Raw genomic sequence first — 13,449 nt, 5'->3', positions numbered from 1 at the left:
CAATTCCTTTAGGCCCTGTTTGGATTATAAGAAAAAAATTTCTGATGGAAATTTTTTTCTTTTCATTATTTAGAGGGAAATAATATGATATTGGTTAATTTAGAAGGTTATTATCATATGTAGAAGGTCATGTCCCTCTAGGTAAAAATTGAATAAGGTTGGTTCAAGCTGTAAGTTTTTACTATTTAGTGTGTTAAAAACGTAGAAAATTTTAAAAATATTTTTCCTCTCCAAACTTTTCCAAAAATTTCATGCAATCCAAATAGGGCCCGGTGTGGATGGCAAGAGAAACATTTCCAATGGAAAACTTTTTTTCATGAGAATTTCTTTTCTTTCCAAAATGTAGAGGGAAAATGGTATGATTGTGGTTAATTTAGAGGGATATCATCATAAACTGAAGGTCCCTCTAGATAAAAATTAAATAAGGTTGGTTCAAGTTATATTTTTCCTTGTATAATAAAGCAATAAATTTAAGTAAAGTTTTTCCATTCCAAACTTTTTCATAAAATTCCTTCAATCCAATCTGGGCCTAAGGAGCTTTTTGGAAAAGTTTGGAAAGGAAAGATATCTCTAAAATTTCTAGCCTTTTTTAGAACCAATCCTATTCAAGTTTTAAGTGGAGGGACCTTCAATTTATGATGATATACCTCTAGATTAGCTATAATCATATCATTTTCCTCTAAAATCCGGAAAGAAAGAATGAAAAGTCCAGGAGAGCTTTTTTCTACAACAAAAGGTTTTTCATGCAATTCAAATAGGGGCATTAGGGCATGGTTTGTTAGCAAGAAAGTGGTGAAAATTGTGGAAAGGAAACCCTTTTCCATGTTTACACCACTTTCTTTTGTTTGGTTGCAGGAGGAAGTATTTTTCCAATATGTGAAGACATTTTCATCTAAAGAGGAAAACAGTGGCTGTATGACTAAAAGAGAAAGGTCCACACATTTATGCTAATCATTGATCTACTCGCGAAACTATTAAACTAATGAGACTTGCGTAGTCACATGGTATTTGCAAGTGTCCATCGCATCAGGCATTTCGCAGATGGTCTGCATCAGGCATTTCGCAGATGGTCTGTTGCATATGACAGCAGCCACCTCGTGAATGAAGACAGAGTCTGCTGAAAAGTGAGCCTCTGCGGCTGTTGTCACATGCACAGACCAGCCGTGAAATGCCTTTTAGGATGGACGCTAGCAAATCCCATTATAATAAGCTATATACTAATAATTTTTTATAAAAAAAGTGGGCCCTCCATGTCCGGATGGTGGTCAACATTTCTTTTCATATGGAAAGGGAAGACACATCCGAGGTTGTGACAAGCCATCTTTGCATTGCCTCACTAGTGCATAATTCATTACTCTTTATGGTTCTCATATGTTTTGGTTTTTTGTTGTTGGCCCCAACATAAGGTACTAGTAGATCAGTGATCACTATCTATGTGAGGTCCATTATTTTCTGGCCCTTATACCTCTATTTGGGGAATCACTAGTGTGTAACTCATTACCATTCACAAGCCCCAAATTAGGGAAAATAATAGATTAGGTCCTTCTACACATCGGAGAGTTAGGATCATCATATGCAGATGATTTATGGGGTACAACCTATTTATGTTGTGGCCTGACAAATGAAAATGAACGGTTCGGATCATCCTACGAAATGGGCCCCACAATACTTTTTGAAAAATAATGGGCTTCACGCGCGCAACATAAAAATCTCCTTGGACTTAAACTCATTACTTTATATGTGGGCCTAATTGATTTTCAGTTGTAAGCCTTCCATCTTAGCTACATTCTCGTAGACCATATGTATGGTTAATTACTTTTTTTTACTAATGCATAGCTCATTAACATATATGTGGGCCCTGCTAACTATACTATATTGCTGAAGTGAAATGTAGATTTTCCCTTTCTATGTAACAAGTATCAAAGAAATATTTTTGTAGGAAAATGTTTTCCTTTTCATATTTGTTGAACCAAACACCTGAAATAATTTTCTACCAAAATAATGGAGAGCGCATGAGTTTTGGGTCATAATCATTGGAGATCCAGCATAATTTCTATCACATGCAACAAAAAATAATGTCTTTTTATGTAACAGGGGAGTGAATCATGGTACTACAATGATGTTGCATCCTAGGCTTAGAAGTTTTAATCTCTTTTCTATGGACCCATCTCCTAACATGATCCAAAATGAACGTATTCAACGGCAGAGATGATGGGTACACCAGAGAGCAGTGTATAAGCTTTCCATCTTCTTGTTTCATCTCATTTGAGGAGTAAAAAATATGGATGCTGATATTGGCACTACTAAGTTTTAATAACTGCACAAACTCAGCTATAGGCTGGATTGAACCTTTGACCTCAGGGTTGAATAACACAAAGCCTTAACCAACTGAGCTATAGACACAATCCATCTGTAATTACACTTTGACAAGTGTTTAAATAATAAAAGACAACATCACTTAGTACAATTATCATAAAATGGTAGTGCTAATATCAAAATCTCAAAAAAAGAAAAGAAAGGTCTTATATATCTCCCCCCTACCTCTCTGTTGTCCTTTCCTCTCCCCTAGACTAGTAACAGACTTTCTTACAACAGTGACCTCACAAAGCACATAATCACATGTTCATAACTCCCCATCACAATCCTCCACCATCAATCAATCTTCTTTTCACTCCGCACTTTCCCCCCCCGCCCCACCCTTAAAAATCACTCCTTTCTCTCACCCATATCCCATTTCCCATTTCATCACAAATCTCACCACCAGTCCACTTCCCCCAAGCTCTCCCTGATTTTCATTCGTGAATATGAGAAAAACCCAAATAACAAAAACCCAAAACTAGTCCTCTTCTTAACCCATCTTCTTTTAAGTCCACATCTTTGGAATCATGGCAGCAGCTCTAGAGTGCTGGTCTAGCCGAGCCAGCACTGATGAGGACATGGTTGAACAAGTTCTGATGAAAACCCAGTCCAGATCGGAAGTTTCTCCAGCGATATCACCGGCGGTAGCCTCTGCTCCGGCACCGGCAACTATAATGCAGAAGAAGTGGCAGTGGCTTGGGCGTAACTTCACCGGAGCTCTTACCACTCTGAAGAACTCACTCAATCTCGATTCAGTGCGAGATCCAACGGCCAGGATTGAAATCTGCCACAATCTGGCTTGGGGTGACATTGTTCATAATCTCACCCAGCTATATCCCGGTAGCCAACTCCCGGAAAAACTCATCTCCAATATTCGCAGACATTTCGAATCCTTACCCCTCAGGTTTGTGAGAACAAAAATCTAATGAATTGGGTTTTTTTTTTGCAGAACATGAAAATTTGCTGGGTTCTTTTTTATAGTATGAAAAAAGGTTCAAGAGAAACAAAATCACATGAAATTGGGTGTTTTTGCTGACCATGAGAAATTTCTGGGTTGGTGGGTTAGTTTCCTAATTTTTCTTGCTGGGAATGAAATGAGTTTGAGAGGAACAAAATCATGTGAATTGGTTTTTTTTTTTGGTTTCTGGGTTTTTCGGTTCCACACTATGACAATTTTCTGGGTTCTTTTCCATAGTATGGAAAATTTAAAGAAGAACAAAATTAGATTAATTGGGATTTTTCTGTTTATGGATTTTTTCGCTGACCGTGAGAATTTTCTGGGTTCTTTTGCGTAGTATGAATCGAGTTTAGTTTCCTGATTTTTCTTGCTGAAAATGAAAGTTATCTGTTTTTTTTTCTATGATAGTTATGCTAGGGCGGGTTTTGACATGAAAGAGGTTTTTCATCACATGAAATTGATTGAACAATTGGCGATTGACGACCACCCTGCAATTCTCATCCAAGAGATCTCCGAAAACATCGACATGGAAGGATCTGTTTTTAGGCTTACATTCGCTTGCAACTCATCTGTTTCGTGGCCAGCAATGTCCAGCGCTTTCGATAATGCTTCAATCTGTTGCAAGAAGATCCAGATCTTCGAGAAGAAGGGTCTCACTGTGGGGATCATTCATGTTCGGGTTCAATCTGGACAAGAAAAATCCTTCAAAACCCGTATCGAGAATGTGCTGAAATTAGCCCTAAAGAAGCCAAAAAATACTTCCATGAAGCTTCCCTTTGGCCTTTGTGGGTGTCAAGAAGAGAATGCGAGAGGCCGAGAAGGAGACTGCGAGGCAGATGAATGGAACAATGAGAAAGCTACTGCCATTGACACTTCGAACCGCCCCACATTTAATCTCCCAGTCCCTCTCCCTGTGTCATCCTTTGTTGTCTCTGTTGATGAATGGCAAACAATCTGTTCGAATGGGGATGAGATCGGAAAATGGATATTGAACTCTGATCAGCTTGAGTTCACTGATCAGATCGGACCCAATTCGTTCAAGGGCGTTTATGTGGGTAAAAGGGTGGCAATTGAGAAGCTCCGAGGTTGTGAGAGGGGGAGCGCTTATGAGATTGAGCTAAGGCAGGATCTTTTGGAGCTGATGAGTTGTGGGCATAGGAACATTTTGCAATTCCATGGCATTTGCATAGATGAGAATCATGGATTGTGTGCAGTGACAAAGATGATGGAAGGTGGATCTGTTCACGACATTATACAGAGGAACAAGAAGCTTTCAGTGAAGGAAGTAATAAGGATTGCCACCGATGTTGCAGAAGGGCTCATGTTCATGAACAATCATGGAGTTGCTTATAGAGATCTCAACACACACAGGATTTTGCTAGATAGGCAAGGGAATGCTTCTCTTGGCGACATGAGTGTTGTTACTACTTGCAAGAATTCCGGCGAGGTTACTGAGTATGAAACTGCCGGCTACCGGTGGTTAGCTCCTGAGGTTAGCCCTACACTTAACCACTCTTATCTAAGCATGCTTAGCTACATATACAGTACAATGTTGTGAATTATGCATTGTTGTTCAGTGTATAATCTATCAAAGCACATCTAATTACATATAGAACACAATCAAGTCTATATGAGTTTTATTCAACGTATTGCAGATCAAAACATGCTTAATTACATACAGAACACAGGCATGCCTAGGAATTAAATGTTGATACTGTGTTAATAGTTGCTCAAAGAATGCTTAGTTACATATGCAGTGCAATCATGTGTATAAACTATAAATGATCATGTCTTGTTATAAGATACCACATACTTGGACATTTGATATCCATCCAATCTTTGCCAAGGCAATGGATAGACATCTGCATACTTTAGTAAGACAATCTGTATACTGCTACTACTATTACCAAGGTTTTAAATTTTTGATTTGGTTTCGGTTCAGTTCCAGTAGCCACAGAAGCGGAAACATATGGAAACATAGGCAAAAGGTAGAATTTTAAGATGGAGCGTTTGAAAATGCTGGAATAAGCACAAATAAACACTTAAAACCATCACATAAGCAAGACAACCATCCATAATGGTTTAACATCATCAAACACCTAGTGACATGACATGTGTCGTCACCATGTGTAATAATTTAGTATATCCCACATTTCACATGTAATTCATATCAATATTTATACATAATTTGTACACCGTATTTTATATGCAATTCGTATAAATATAATTATGTAACACATACCGATATAGTATGCCACTAATACACGTATAATTTTAGTTTCAGTATGTGTTTCGGTGGGGATAGAAACGGAAACATTTCAATTGTTTCGTGTTGGTTTAGGTGGAAACATTACTATTACTACTTGAAGATCAATGGTCTTGATTGCATATAAATCTCCCTACCTGGGAACCCAAAAGTTGATGATTATCATTGATCACAATGGTGACTATCGGGCTACACGTTCTCTAGTGATATATAGTCATACATAGTTCTATACACTTGATCATTTCTATATTGGGTTCTGTCATTTTGAATGATTGGAGGTGTTTTCAGTGAATAATGGGATTAATGAATTGGGATTTCTTTTCTTGTTTCTTCTTGTCAATGCAGATCATAGCAGGGGATCCAGAGAGCGTAACGGAGACATGGATGAGCAATGTGTACAGTTTTGGTATGGTGGTTTGGGAAATGGTGACAGCAGAGGAAGCATATGGTGCTTATTCGCCAGTTCAGGCGGCCGTTGAGATTGCCGCATGTGGGCTGAGGCCAGATATACCCAAGGATTGTCCGCCAATTCTGCGGTCTTTGATGATCAAGTGCTGGAACAGCTGCCCATCCAAGCGCCCTCAGTTCTCCGAAATCCTTTCGTTCTTGCTCCGCCCGAGCACTAAGTAAACCAACTGTTCTTGGCTTACTAAAGTAGGCTCAGTAAACCAACTAGCAAATCAAATGTTCTTGGCTTACTAAAGTAGGCTCTATCAGTGTAAAAGCATTTCATTAGTTACTGTTGCCATGCCCAAATGTAGATTTTGAGATTTGGATGTTTTTGCAAAGATCAAGCTATTTTTTACCTTCTCTTTTGGCTGTTTCTCTCTGATGGTAGCGGTAACAAGAAATGTATATGTGAGGGTATCTTTAGGCAGTAATCTTTTCTTTGAAAACGACTTGAAAAAGGGAAAGAGAAATGGAGAGTTTCATTATAAAAAAGTGGTCCTGTAATCCGGAAAGAAGGCTTTGGTCACCCTTTTTGGAGGTTAAGGGCAGGCAGCCAAAGGTGGCCTTTTATTTTTCTGTTTCGTCTAAAGATTACATGTTCCTTTGAAAGTGGGTTACTTTAAAAATTACACATCTTCTACTTATATATAGCATGAGCATAGGGAAATGATATTTCCACCCCTTTCTCAGCATCTTTTTTCTTTTGTTTGTCTTTCTTAGAGAATGAAGTCATCTAGAAAAGACAAACAAAAGGGAGTGGAGATGTCATTTTCCTATAGCATATTGTGGTGTGCCCCACAGCTATCAGGCTATCTATGCACTGTTCTAAGGTGGGGTTGGATGGGTCGGACAATCTGAACCGTCTACGATTAAAGCAAAAAATGGGCAATGGTGATAAATTCACCTAAATCCTAGAAATCCGATGGTTAGGTTCATTTCGTATGTGCATTATTTTAGTCACAGCCTACTGGCGTTTTGGCCTATTAAATGAAGAGTTCACATTATGTACACATGGCAAGGCTGAGAGCGGAGAGGGCCCACAAATCATTATTATTCCCATAGCAAATCATGTGTGTTTTCATCTTATTATTAAAGCTAACCATTAGTCAATGTTTGTATTATTCTATTCTTAAGATTCTGCTTATCTGGTTGAGAGGGCTTTGTTTTTGTTTGCTGACAGGTACGGAGACCATGAGATACCATGTTATTTGGCCTCTTTAAGTGGAAGCAATGCTACCTGCCCTTCATGGAGGGTATCCCAAACTGAACATGAGAGATCACATGGAAGCTCAGAGGCTATTAAACCCATTGTTTAAAAACTCCCCGAGTCAATCGTAGGCTTGCCCAAGTTGACTCCTATTTACCTTGGCCTGGGCCCTTGTCTTCATCCGAGTATTTCCCTTTCTAAGTACTCAACTTGCCTAGTTGACTCTCTTTTACCTTGGCCGAGTCCTTGTCTCTGAGTTTTTACCAGTTGAGTAGTTGACAAGCCCAAGTCCACACTTTTTGTCAAAGTTTTTCCCTATCAAGTTGTTAACTTGCCCAAGTTGACTGCATTTTACCTTGACCGAGTCCTCATCGTTGTCCGAATTTTTCCTATCAAGTCAATCAAAACTCCTTCGACTCTCTAGTTAATGAAAATCTGACGGTGTCAGCTCGTTAATTGAAGTTTTGTTTGAATTTTTCGGTCCGTAAGATATTGAATTTTGATAAATCTCGATTTGTTTTCAACAATTTATGATAGAGAAGAAAGTATACAAGTAATCATATAATATGTCCAGTGATTTTGATCTCTTTTACTAGATTCATGATTAGTATCTGATTCAATCAAATCTATGAAGTTCCAAAAGTCACGCCTCACTTCTTTTGAAGTTTCTTTCAATTTCCTAGTGACAATAAACAGTGGTTCCAAGTTTTGAAACACTGATTAAGCTAGATCCCATATTTGTTGGGAAATGATATCAGCACTGCAATGTTTTAATAAGATGCGCGAAGCATCTTGTCGTTTAGTATTTAAAGGCCTTGTAAGAGCTTTTTGAGAACTGTAATATCCTTTTAACAGCCCTTTAAATACAAAACAACAAGATGCTTTCGCGAATCTTATTAAAATGTTGCAGTGTTGATATCATTTCCCATTTTTTGTTGTATGGGAATTTATTGTGCTTATTTGGTTGCAAGACAAATCCGAGACAGTCTTATCTTGCATCTGATATGATTCAATCAATCTATGAAGTTCCAAAAGTCACTCCTCAGTTTCTCCCTTTCTTCTTTTGAAGTTTCTTTCAAATTCTTAGTGACAGTAAGCAATGGTTCCAAGTTTTGAAACACTGATAAAACTAGATCCCATTTTTGTTGTATAGGAATTAACTGTGCTTATTTGGTTGCAAGACAAATCGGAGGCAGTCTTATCTTGCATCTGATTCAATCAATCTATGAAGTTCCAAAACTTATTTCTCATTTCCCCCTTCTTTTGAAGTTTCTTATCTTGCATTTGTCTGACATTTTATTCGTGAATTGATCTATTTCAGACTTAATCTCATTCTCTATTTTTGAGGATAAGTATAACCCACCCAAAAGTTGTAATACCACTCAACAGCCTTCTCTTTATAGTTTCTTCATTTTCAAAATAGAAATAATATTTCCACTCCGTTTTCCAACATGTTCACCCCCTTTGATCTTTTCTTGATATTTCCTTCCATCATGTTCACCTCCTTTTGCTTATCTTCTCCTGAAAATGTCATTATTTTCATGACAAATCAAACAAAGGGGTGGAGATGTATTCATTTTTTAGAAAAGACAAACCAAAGGTGGTGGAAAGGATTGAAATATCATTTTCCTTGCAAAATACAAAAAAGGTCTTTACAAGAATACCAATTTATTTTTAAAATAATACCCACGTTTCATCCTTTGTTAACTAACACATTTTTTCACTTCAAAAATAAAATACACAAAAACTTTAAATTCACAAAAGAGTGTCTTGACCTTTTTCAAAACTTAATTTAGTAGCATTCTTCTGTAAAATACCTTTTAACAAAAAGAAAACAGTCTTGTTTCCATCAATCAAAGCAAAATCTTCATATGAAAAACAAAATTTAATCTATAAATCAAACTATTAATTATTTTTTAAGAAAATTTCTTGTTACAAACCATTTGGAAATCTAGCTTTGATTGTCTTAATTTATAATTAGAACCACTGTGTTTGCTGGATTCTACTTAGTCTTAACTTTGGGTTTGACTCCATGTGCATTAGATTGAAATGGGGATACATATATTTGATTGTCTAATTCAATTTTATTTCAATCTATCTTTGCCAGATTTCTTTCAATTAATCCATGCCTATCAATTACATTGACTAGTTTGATTTAGATCGAAAATCCAGGCTAGTCTAATCCGTTTAACAAACCACAAATAAGGATTGCACTATTTGACCTTCTCTTTGGGCATATAACTTTAAAAAGGGCGGCCCATTGCACGAGGCTCCTGCCATTGTGGGGTCTGGGGAGGGCTAGATGTACGTGCAGAGAGGCTGTTTCCATGACGAACCTGTGACCACTATGTGACAATGGAACAACCTCACCTTTGCGCCAAGGCTCACCTCTTGGGCTGATAATTACAACTAATATCATTATGTACGCAATTCTCTTAAAATTTGCCAATTAAATCGAATTTACTAGACCCATCTTGAATTGAGTAATAATAGATTTTTTTTCTTAGAAACATTTGTTTATTTTTAAATCTTCTCAATCAAAATGTTCCTTGATTTTTAATCTACCAAAGTAATATAATTGATATATCACAAACTTCCTTGACATAATTATTTAATATTTGAACAAAATAGATTATAATATATTAATTTTTAAAAATTGCATCACTAATTTTTGCAAAAATTAAACTAAACTAAAATAATATTTTGGCAGTGTCAAAAGTAATTATATTCAATTATTGGGCATCTATTAAGCACTTTAAAGAGACTTAGATTAAATATAAATATAATTAAATATAAAGATATTTGAAAATAGCTGACCCCGACTGGTATGGGGCAAAGGCTTAGTTGAGTTGAGTCGAGTATAAAAATATTTGAAATTCCACATGGAATTCTTCAACACGAATTACCACGTCACAATGAGTTTCATTGTGGGTATTTGTCACTGTTCTGTTAAGTGTTCTGTGTCTCACACCAAAGAATTCAACAGGGTGGTCAATTAAATATGTATAGACATTAGTGGTCCCATTATATTTAGCATAGATTTACATTTACAAGGTATTTAAAAGTTGACAAGACTTTACATTCATAAAGTTTAAAGTAGGCAAAGATTTCCCATATCTGTTTACTATAGATAAATAGGAATTGAATGACACAACACATAGAGAAGAACAAAATTATTGAAGGAGAGAGGAAAGGTCAGTTTAATAACTTATTTGAATACAGAATTACAGATGAGAAAAGAGAAAACAAAACTTATTTGACGAAAATAAATTACAAATTCAAGGCACAAACACTTGTGGAATTGTTTTCCACAAGTTCACCATCACTTGCCACCACAGTTCGAGAGTAGCAGCCATAATTGCTTTCATACCTGTAAGTCTGAGCCGTGGTCGCCGCACCCGAAAGAACAGAGTGATCTTGGAACAGCATCCAGCCATCAGAATCCTGGTTGTTAGAAATTGAGCTGAAGAACACCCCACTAGGCAAAACCAGAGAAGATTTTTCATTCATCGCATGGGTCAAATTCGTCGTAGATAAATGGGTACCATTATCCTTGGGTAGAGTTTCAGTAATTAAATGCAGAGGAAAATTCTTCTTGTAGATTGCTCTAGCAAGTAACAAAACCGAATACGCCTCCAGCTTCACCTCAGTCTTTGCCTTGATCTTTTGTTTAACCTCCTTATAAGTACCATTGTTCTTGAATTTGATCGAATTCTTGAGCTTCAATTCATGCAAGACATGGGTGGTAATGTTCCCGATCGACGAATTCACCCACCCAGAAAACTCAAACTTTCTCTTACCATCTACCTGTTGAAGTATAAATGATTAAATAGCACAAACTCTACCAGCTTAAGCTTTCAGAGTAATTGGTTGTTTCACATGGTATTAGAGCAATTATCAGGTTCTGGGTTCAAAACCCAACAACTCCTTCATATTAAAAATCCATATGCATGGCCAACCAACTATTTAATATCGTTGAAGTATAAATGATTAAATAACACAAACTCTAACAGCTTAAGCTTTTGGAGTAATTGGTTGTTTCACATGGTATCCCCCACGGCAGGTCCTAGGTTCGAAACCCAACTCCTCCTTGATATTAAAAATCCACGGTCAACCAAAAAGAGAGGGGCCACACATGAGGTTTGAAGTATAAATGATTAAAATGCCAACTCTAACAGCATTTGGTCTGATTGATTGTTTCACATTACCTTGAATGATCCTTCCAAGAATCTGAACTTCGAATGGCGTTTAACCGATAACGCAGGGGCTTCGTATCGAACGAGCTTTGCCTCGACACAACCAGAGCTCTGGTCTATCCAAAGGTGCAAGTTGGCATCCACAAGCCAATAAGAAATACCATCACTAACTCCAAGACTGAAAGAATGGAGCTTCCCATCTAAAAGACTACCCAAAAATGGCGTCAATTCAATGTCATAAGAAGGAAGATCAAAGGCCCCAATTCCCACCACAGGTTCCCAAAACAAAGGATTGATCCCACCAGTAAAAACAACTGGAAATGGAATTACTGATCCTACAAATTTCCCATCAATCATCGCGAAAACTTGCCTGAAAGCTCCATTACCACGACCTGTTGTGAGATTGTTTTGTTCAATGTATGAATCTGGCGGGTTAGAGTACCAGAACTCGTCGTTCCAGTGAGAAGAAATGTAAATCTCCAAAACTGCCCTGTGGGTATTGATCGGAATCTGAATTCTCTTCGAACCCAGATCAGATTCATTCTGAATCCTGAACCAGAAACCCTCACTTCCATCAGATGAAATAGGGATAATCAAATCTGCAGGCTCATACAAAACCCTAGACGGTCTCATCGAGCCATCACTCAAAAACCCTAATTTCTTCTCCCTTTTCGCAATCTGTCCTAACAAAAACCCTAATTTTCCAAGCCCTAATTTTCCAAACCCTAATTTCCTCGCCCAAATCTGCCTCAACAAAAATCCTAATTTCCTATTCTTCAATTGCAGAGCATTTTGCTCCAATCCCGAAACCCTAATTTCGTCTCCTCGGTAGAAAAAAACAGAGACATTAACGTGGTAAATCCCAGTTAGGGTTTCATCAACGATATTTTCGAGCATTACTGAGAGAGTGAGATTGGGTTTTTGGAAAAGTGAAGTGTACTTTGTGACATCTTTGCGGACGGTCCAGATGACGCCGGAATCGGTGGGCTCGGCAGTGCTGGTGCGTAGGATCTCGACGGAGTCGAGCCAGACGGCTGAGATGCGATCGTACTGATCGCCACGTGAGGAGACGCGAAATTCGAGGATGATGGTGGTCCATGGCGAGGGGCAATCGGAGGGTGGAGAGTAGTTGGTGGAGATCGGGGGAGATCCGACGGTGTTGGCGAAGTCGTGTTGGAGGAGGAGGAGGGTGCATGAGGGGGGAAGGGGGGCGGCTGGGAGAGGTTGGGTGAGTTCGAGATATTCAGTGGGAGTATTTTGGAGGAGAGAAGAATTAGCTTTGGGGTGGAGGAAAGAAAAAGGGGAGGAAGAAGCGAGGGGGGTGGCGAAGAGGAGAAGGAGGTGGGAGAAAATTAGAGAGAGGAATGGAAAATGAGGCATTTTTGGACTGCAATTTCAGAGTTTTTTCAAAGTTGGGTACGGGAGAGTGGCGAGTAGGGGTTTTGACTGTTTGGATCGTACCATTGCAGGATTTTTCTGGGGAAAGTTTGGAAAGGAAAAACATTTCTAGAATTTCTTGTTTCCCCACAAAGATGAGTTTTTATAAGGTGTAAGTCCGTATAGTCCAATATTATTATTTTTTAAATAATTGCACACCATATGATGATCCTACCGTAGAAAAGTTTATAAAAGTTTGAAAAGAAAAAACTTTTCTAAAGTTTCTTATTTCCCCACTATGCTAATCAGTGATTACACAGAAAAGGGTTTGGCTTTCTGCGAAGTTGCCTAGCCAATCCCCCTATTAGTATACACGGGTTATGAACTTATTGAGGGTTTATTGGGGACCCTTGTACAAAGTCATTTTGCGGCGTGTCTGTCGCATGTGAGGGCAGCCACCTCATATGAATTAAATGAATAAAACAAATTCCGCTTAAAACTGAGCTTGTGTGGCTGCTTCAGATGCAACAGCCACCCGCGATTGTTCCTAGCAAATCCCAACTTATGGATGGAGTTTCATATGGATGATTTTCTATCAGGATTGAGAGGCTATGAATTAACTTAAGGATGACTTACT

At 38.0% G+C, this 13,449-nt stretch overlaps 2 protein-coding genes across 2 annotated transcripts; one reads left to right on the top strand and one right to left on the bottom strand.

Annotated features, from left to right (window-relative positions):
* Positions 1–2,699: 2,699 nt before the first annotated feature.
* On the top strand, positions 2,700–6,392 carry LOC143848285 (uncharacterized). Its single transcript, XM_077357188.1, has 3 exons — positions 2,700–3,262; positions 3,725–4,808; positions 5,928–6,392. The coding sequence occupies exons 1-3, from the start codon at positions 2,886–2,888 to the stop codon at positions 6,210–6,212; spliced, it is 1,746 nt and encodes a 581-aa protein (XP_077213303.1). The 5' UTR covers positions 2,700–2,885; the 3' UTR covers positions 6,213–6,392.
* A 4,007-nt stretch (positions 6,393–10,399) lies between these two features.
* Positions 10,400–12,872, bottom strand: LOC143848244 (Peptide-N4-(N-acetyl-beta-glucosaminyl)asparagine amidase A protein). The gene is made up of 2 exons (XM_077357142.1): positions 11,448–12,872; positions 10,400–11,046 (listed from the first exon to the last, which is right to left on the bottom strand). Exons 1-2 carry the CDS (start codon positions 12,813–12,815, stop codon positions 10,510–10,512), a joined length of 1,905 nt encoding a protein of 634 aa, XP_077213257.1. The 5' UTR covers positions 12,816–12,872; the 3' UTR covers positions 10,400–10,509.
* Between the last annotated feature and the right edge of the window lie 577 nt (positions 12,873–13,449).

The sequence above is a fragment of the Tasmannia lanceolata genome, unplaced genomic scaffold (genome assembly GCF_043159265.1).
Source record: "Tasmannia lanceolata isolate RefF3 unplaced genomic scaffold, GAP_Taslan_0.1 ptg000016l, whole genome shotgun sequence".
In the NCBI taxonomy this organism is placed as follows: Eukaryota; Viridiplantae; Streptophyta; class Magnoliopsida; order Canellales; family Winteraceae; genus Tasmannia; species Tasmannia lanceolata.
Note: the sequence above shows the minus strand (reverse complement) of the source record. Positions and strands in the feature narration are given on the sequence as shown.

Excerpts from the sequence above, each read along its gene's own strand:
- LOC143848285 (XM_077357188.1), top strand. The coding sequence starts at position 2,886 with ATGGCAGCAGCTCTAGAGTGCTGGTCTAGCCGAGCCAGCACTGATGAG. Across the intron at positions 3,263-3,724 it reads TTCGAATCCTTACCCCTCAG|TTATGCTAGGGCGGGTTTTG; the intron begins GTTTGTGAGAAC and ends TTTCTATGATAG. Across the intron at positions 4,809-5,927 it reads ACCGGTGGTTAGCTCCTGAG|ATCATAGCAGGGGATCCAGA; the intron begins GTTAGCCCTACA and ends TTGTCAATGCAG.
- LOC143848244 (XM_077357142.1), bottom strand. The coding sequence starts at position 12,815 with ATGCCTCATTTTCCATTCCTCTCTCTAATTTTCTCCCACCTCCTTCTC. Across the intron at positions 11,047-11,447 it reads TCTTGGAAGGATCATTCAAG|GTAGATGGTAAGAGAAAGTT; the intron begins GTAATGTGAAAC and ends ATACTTCAACAG.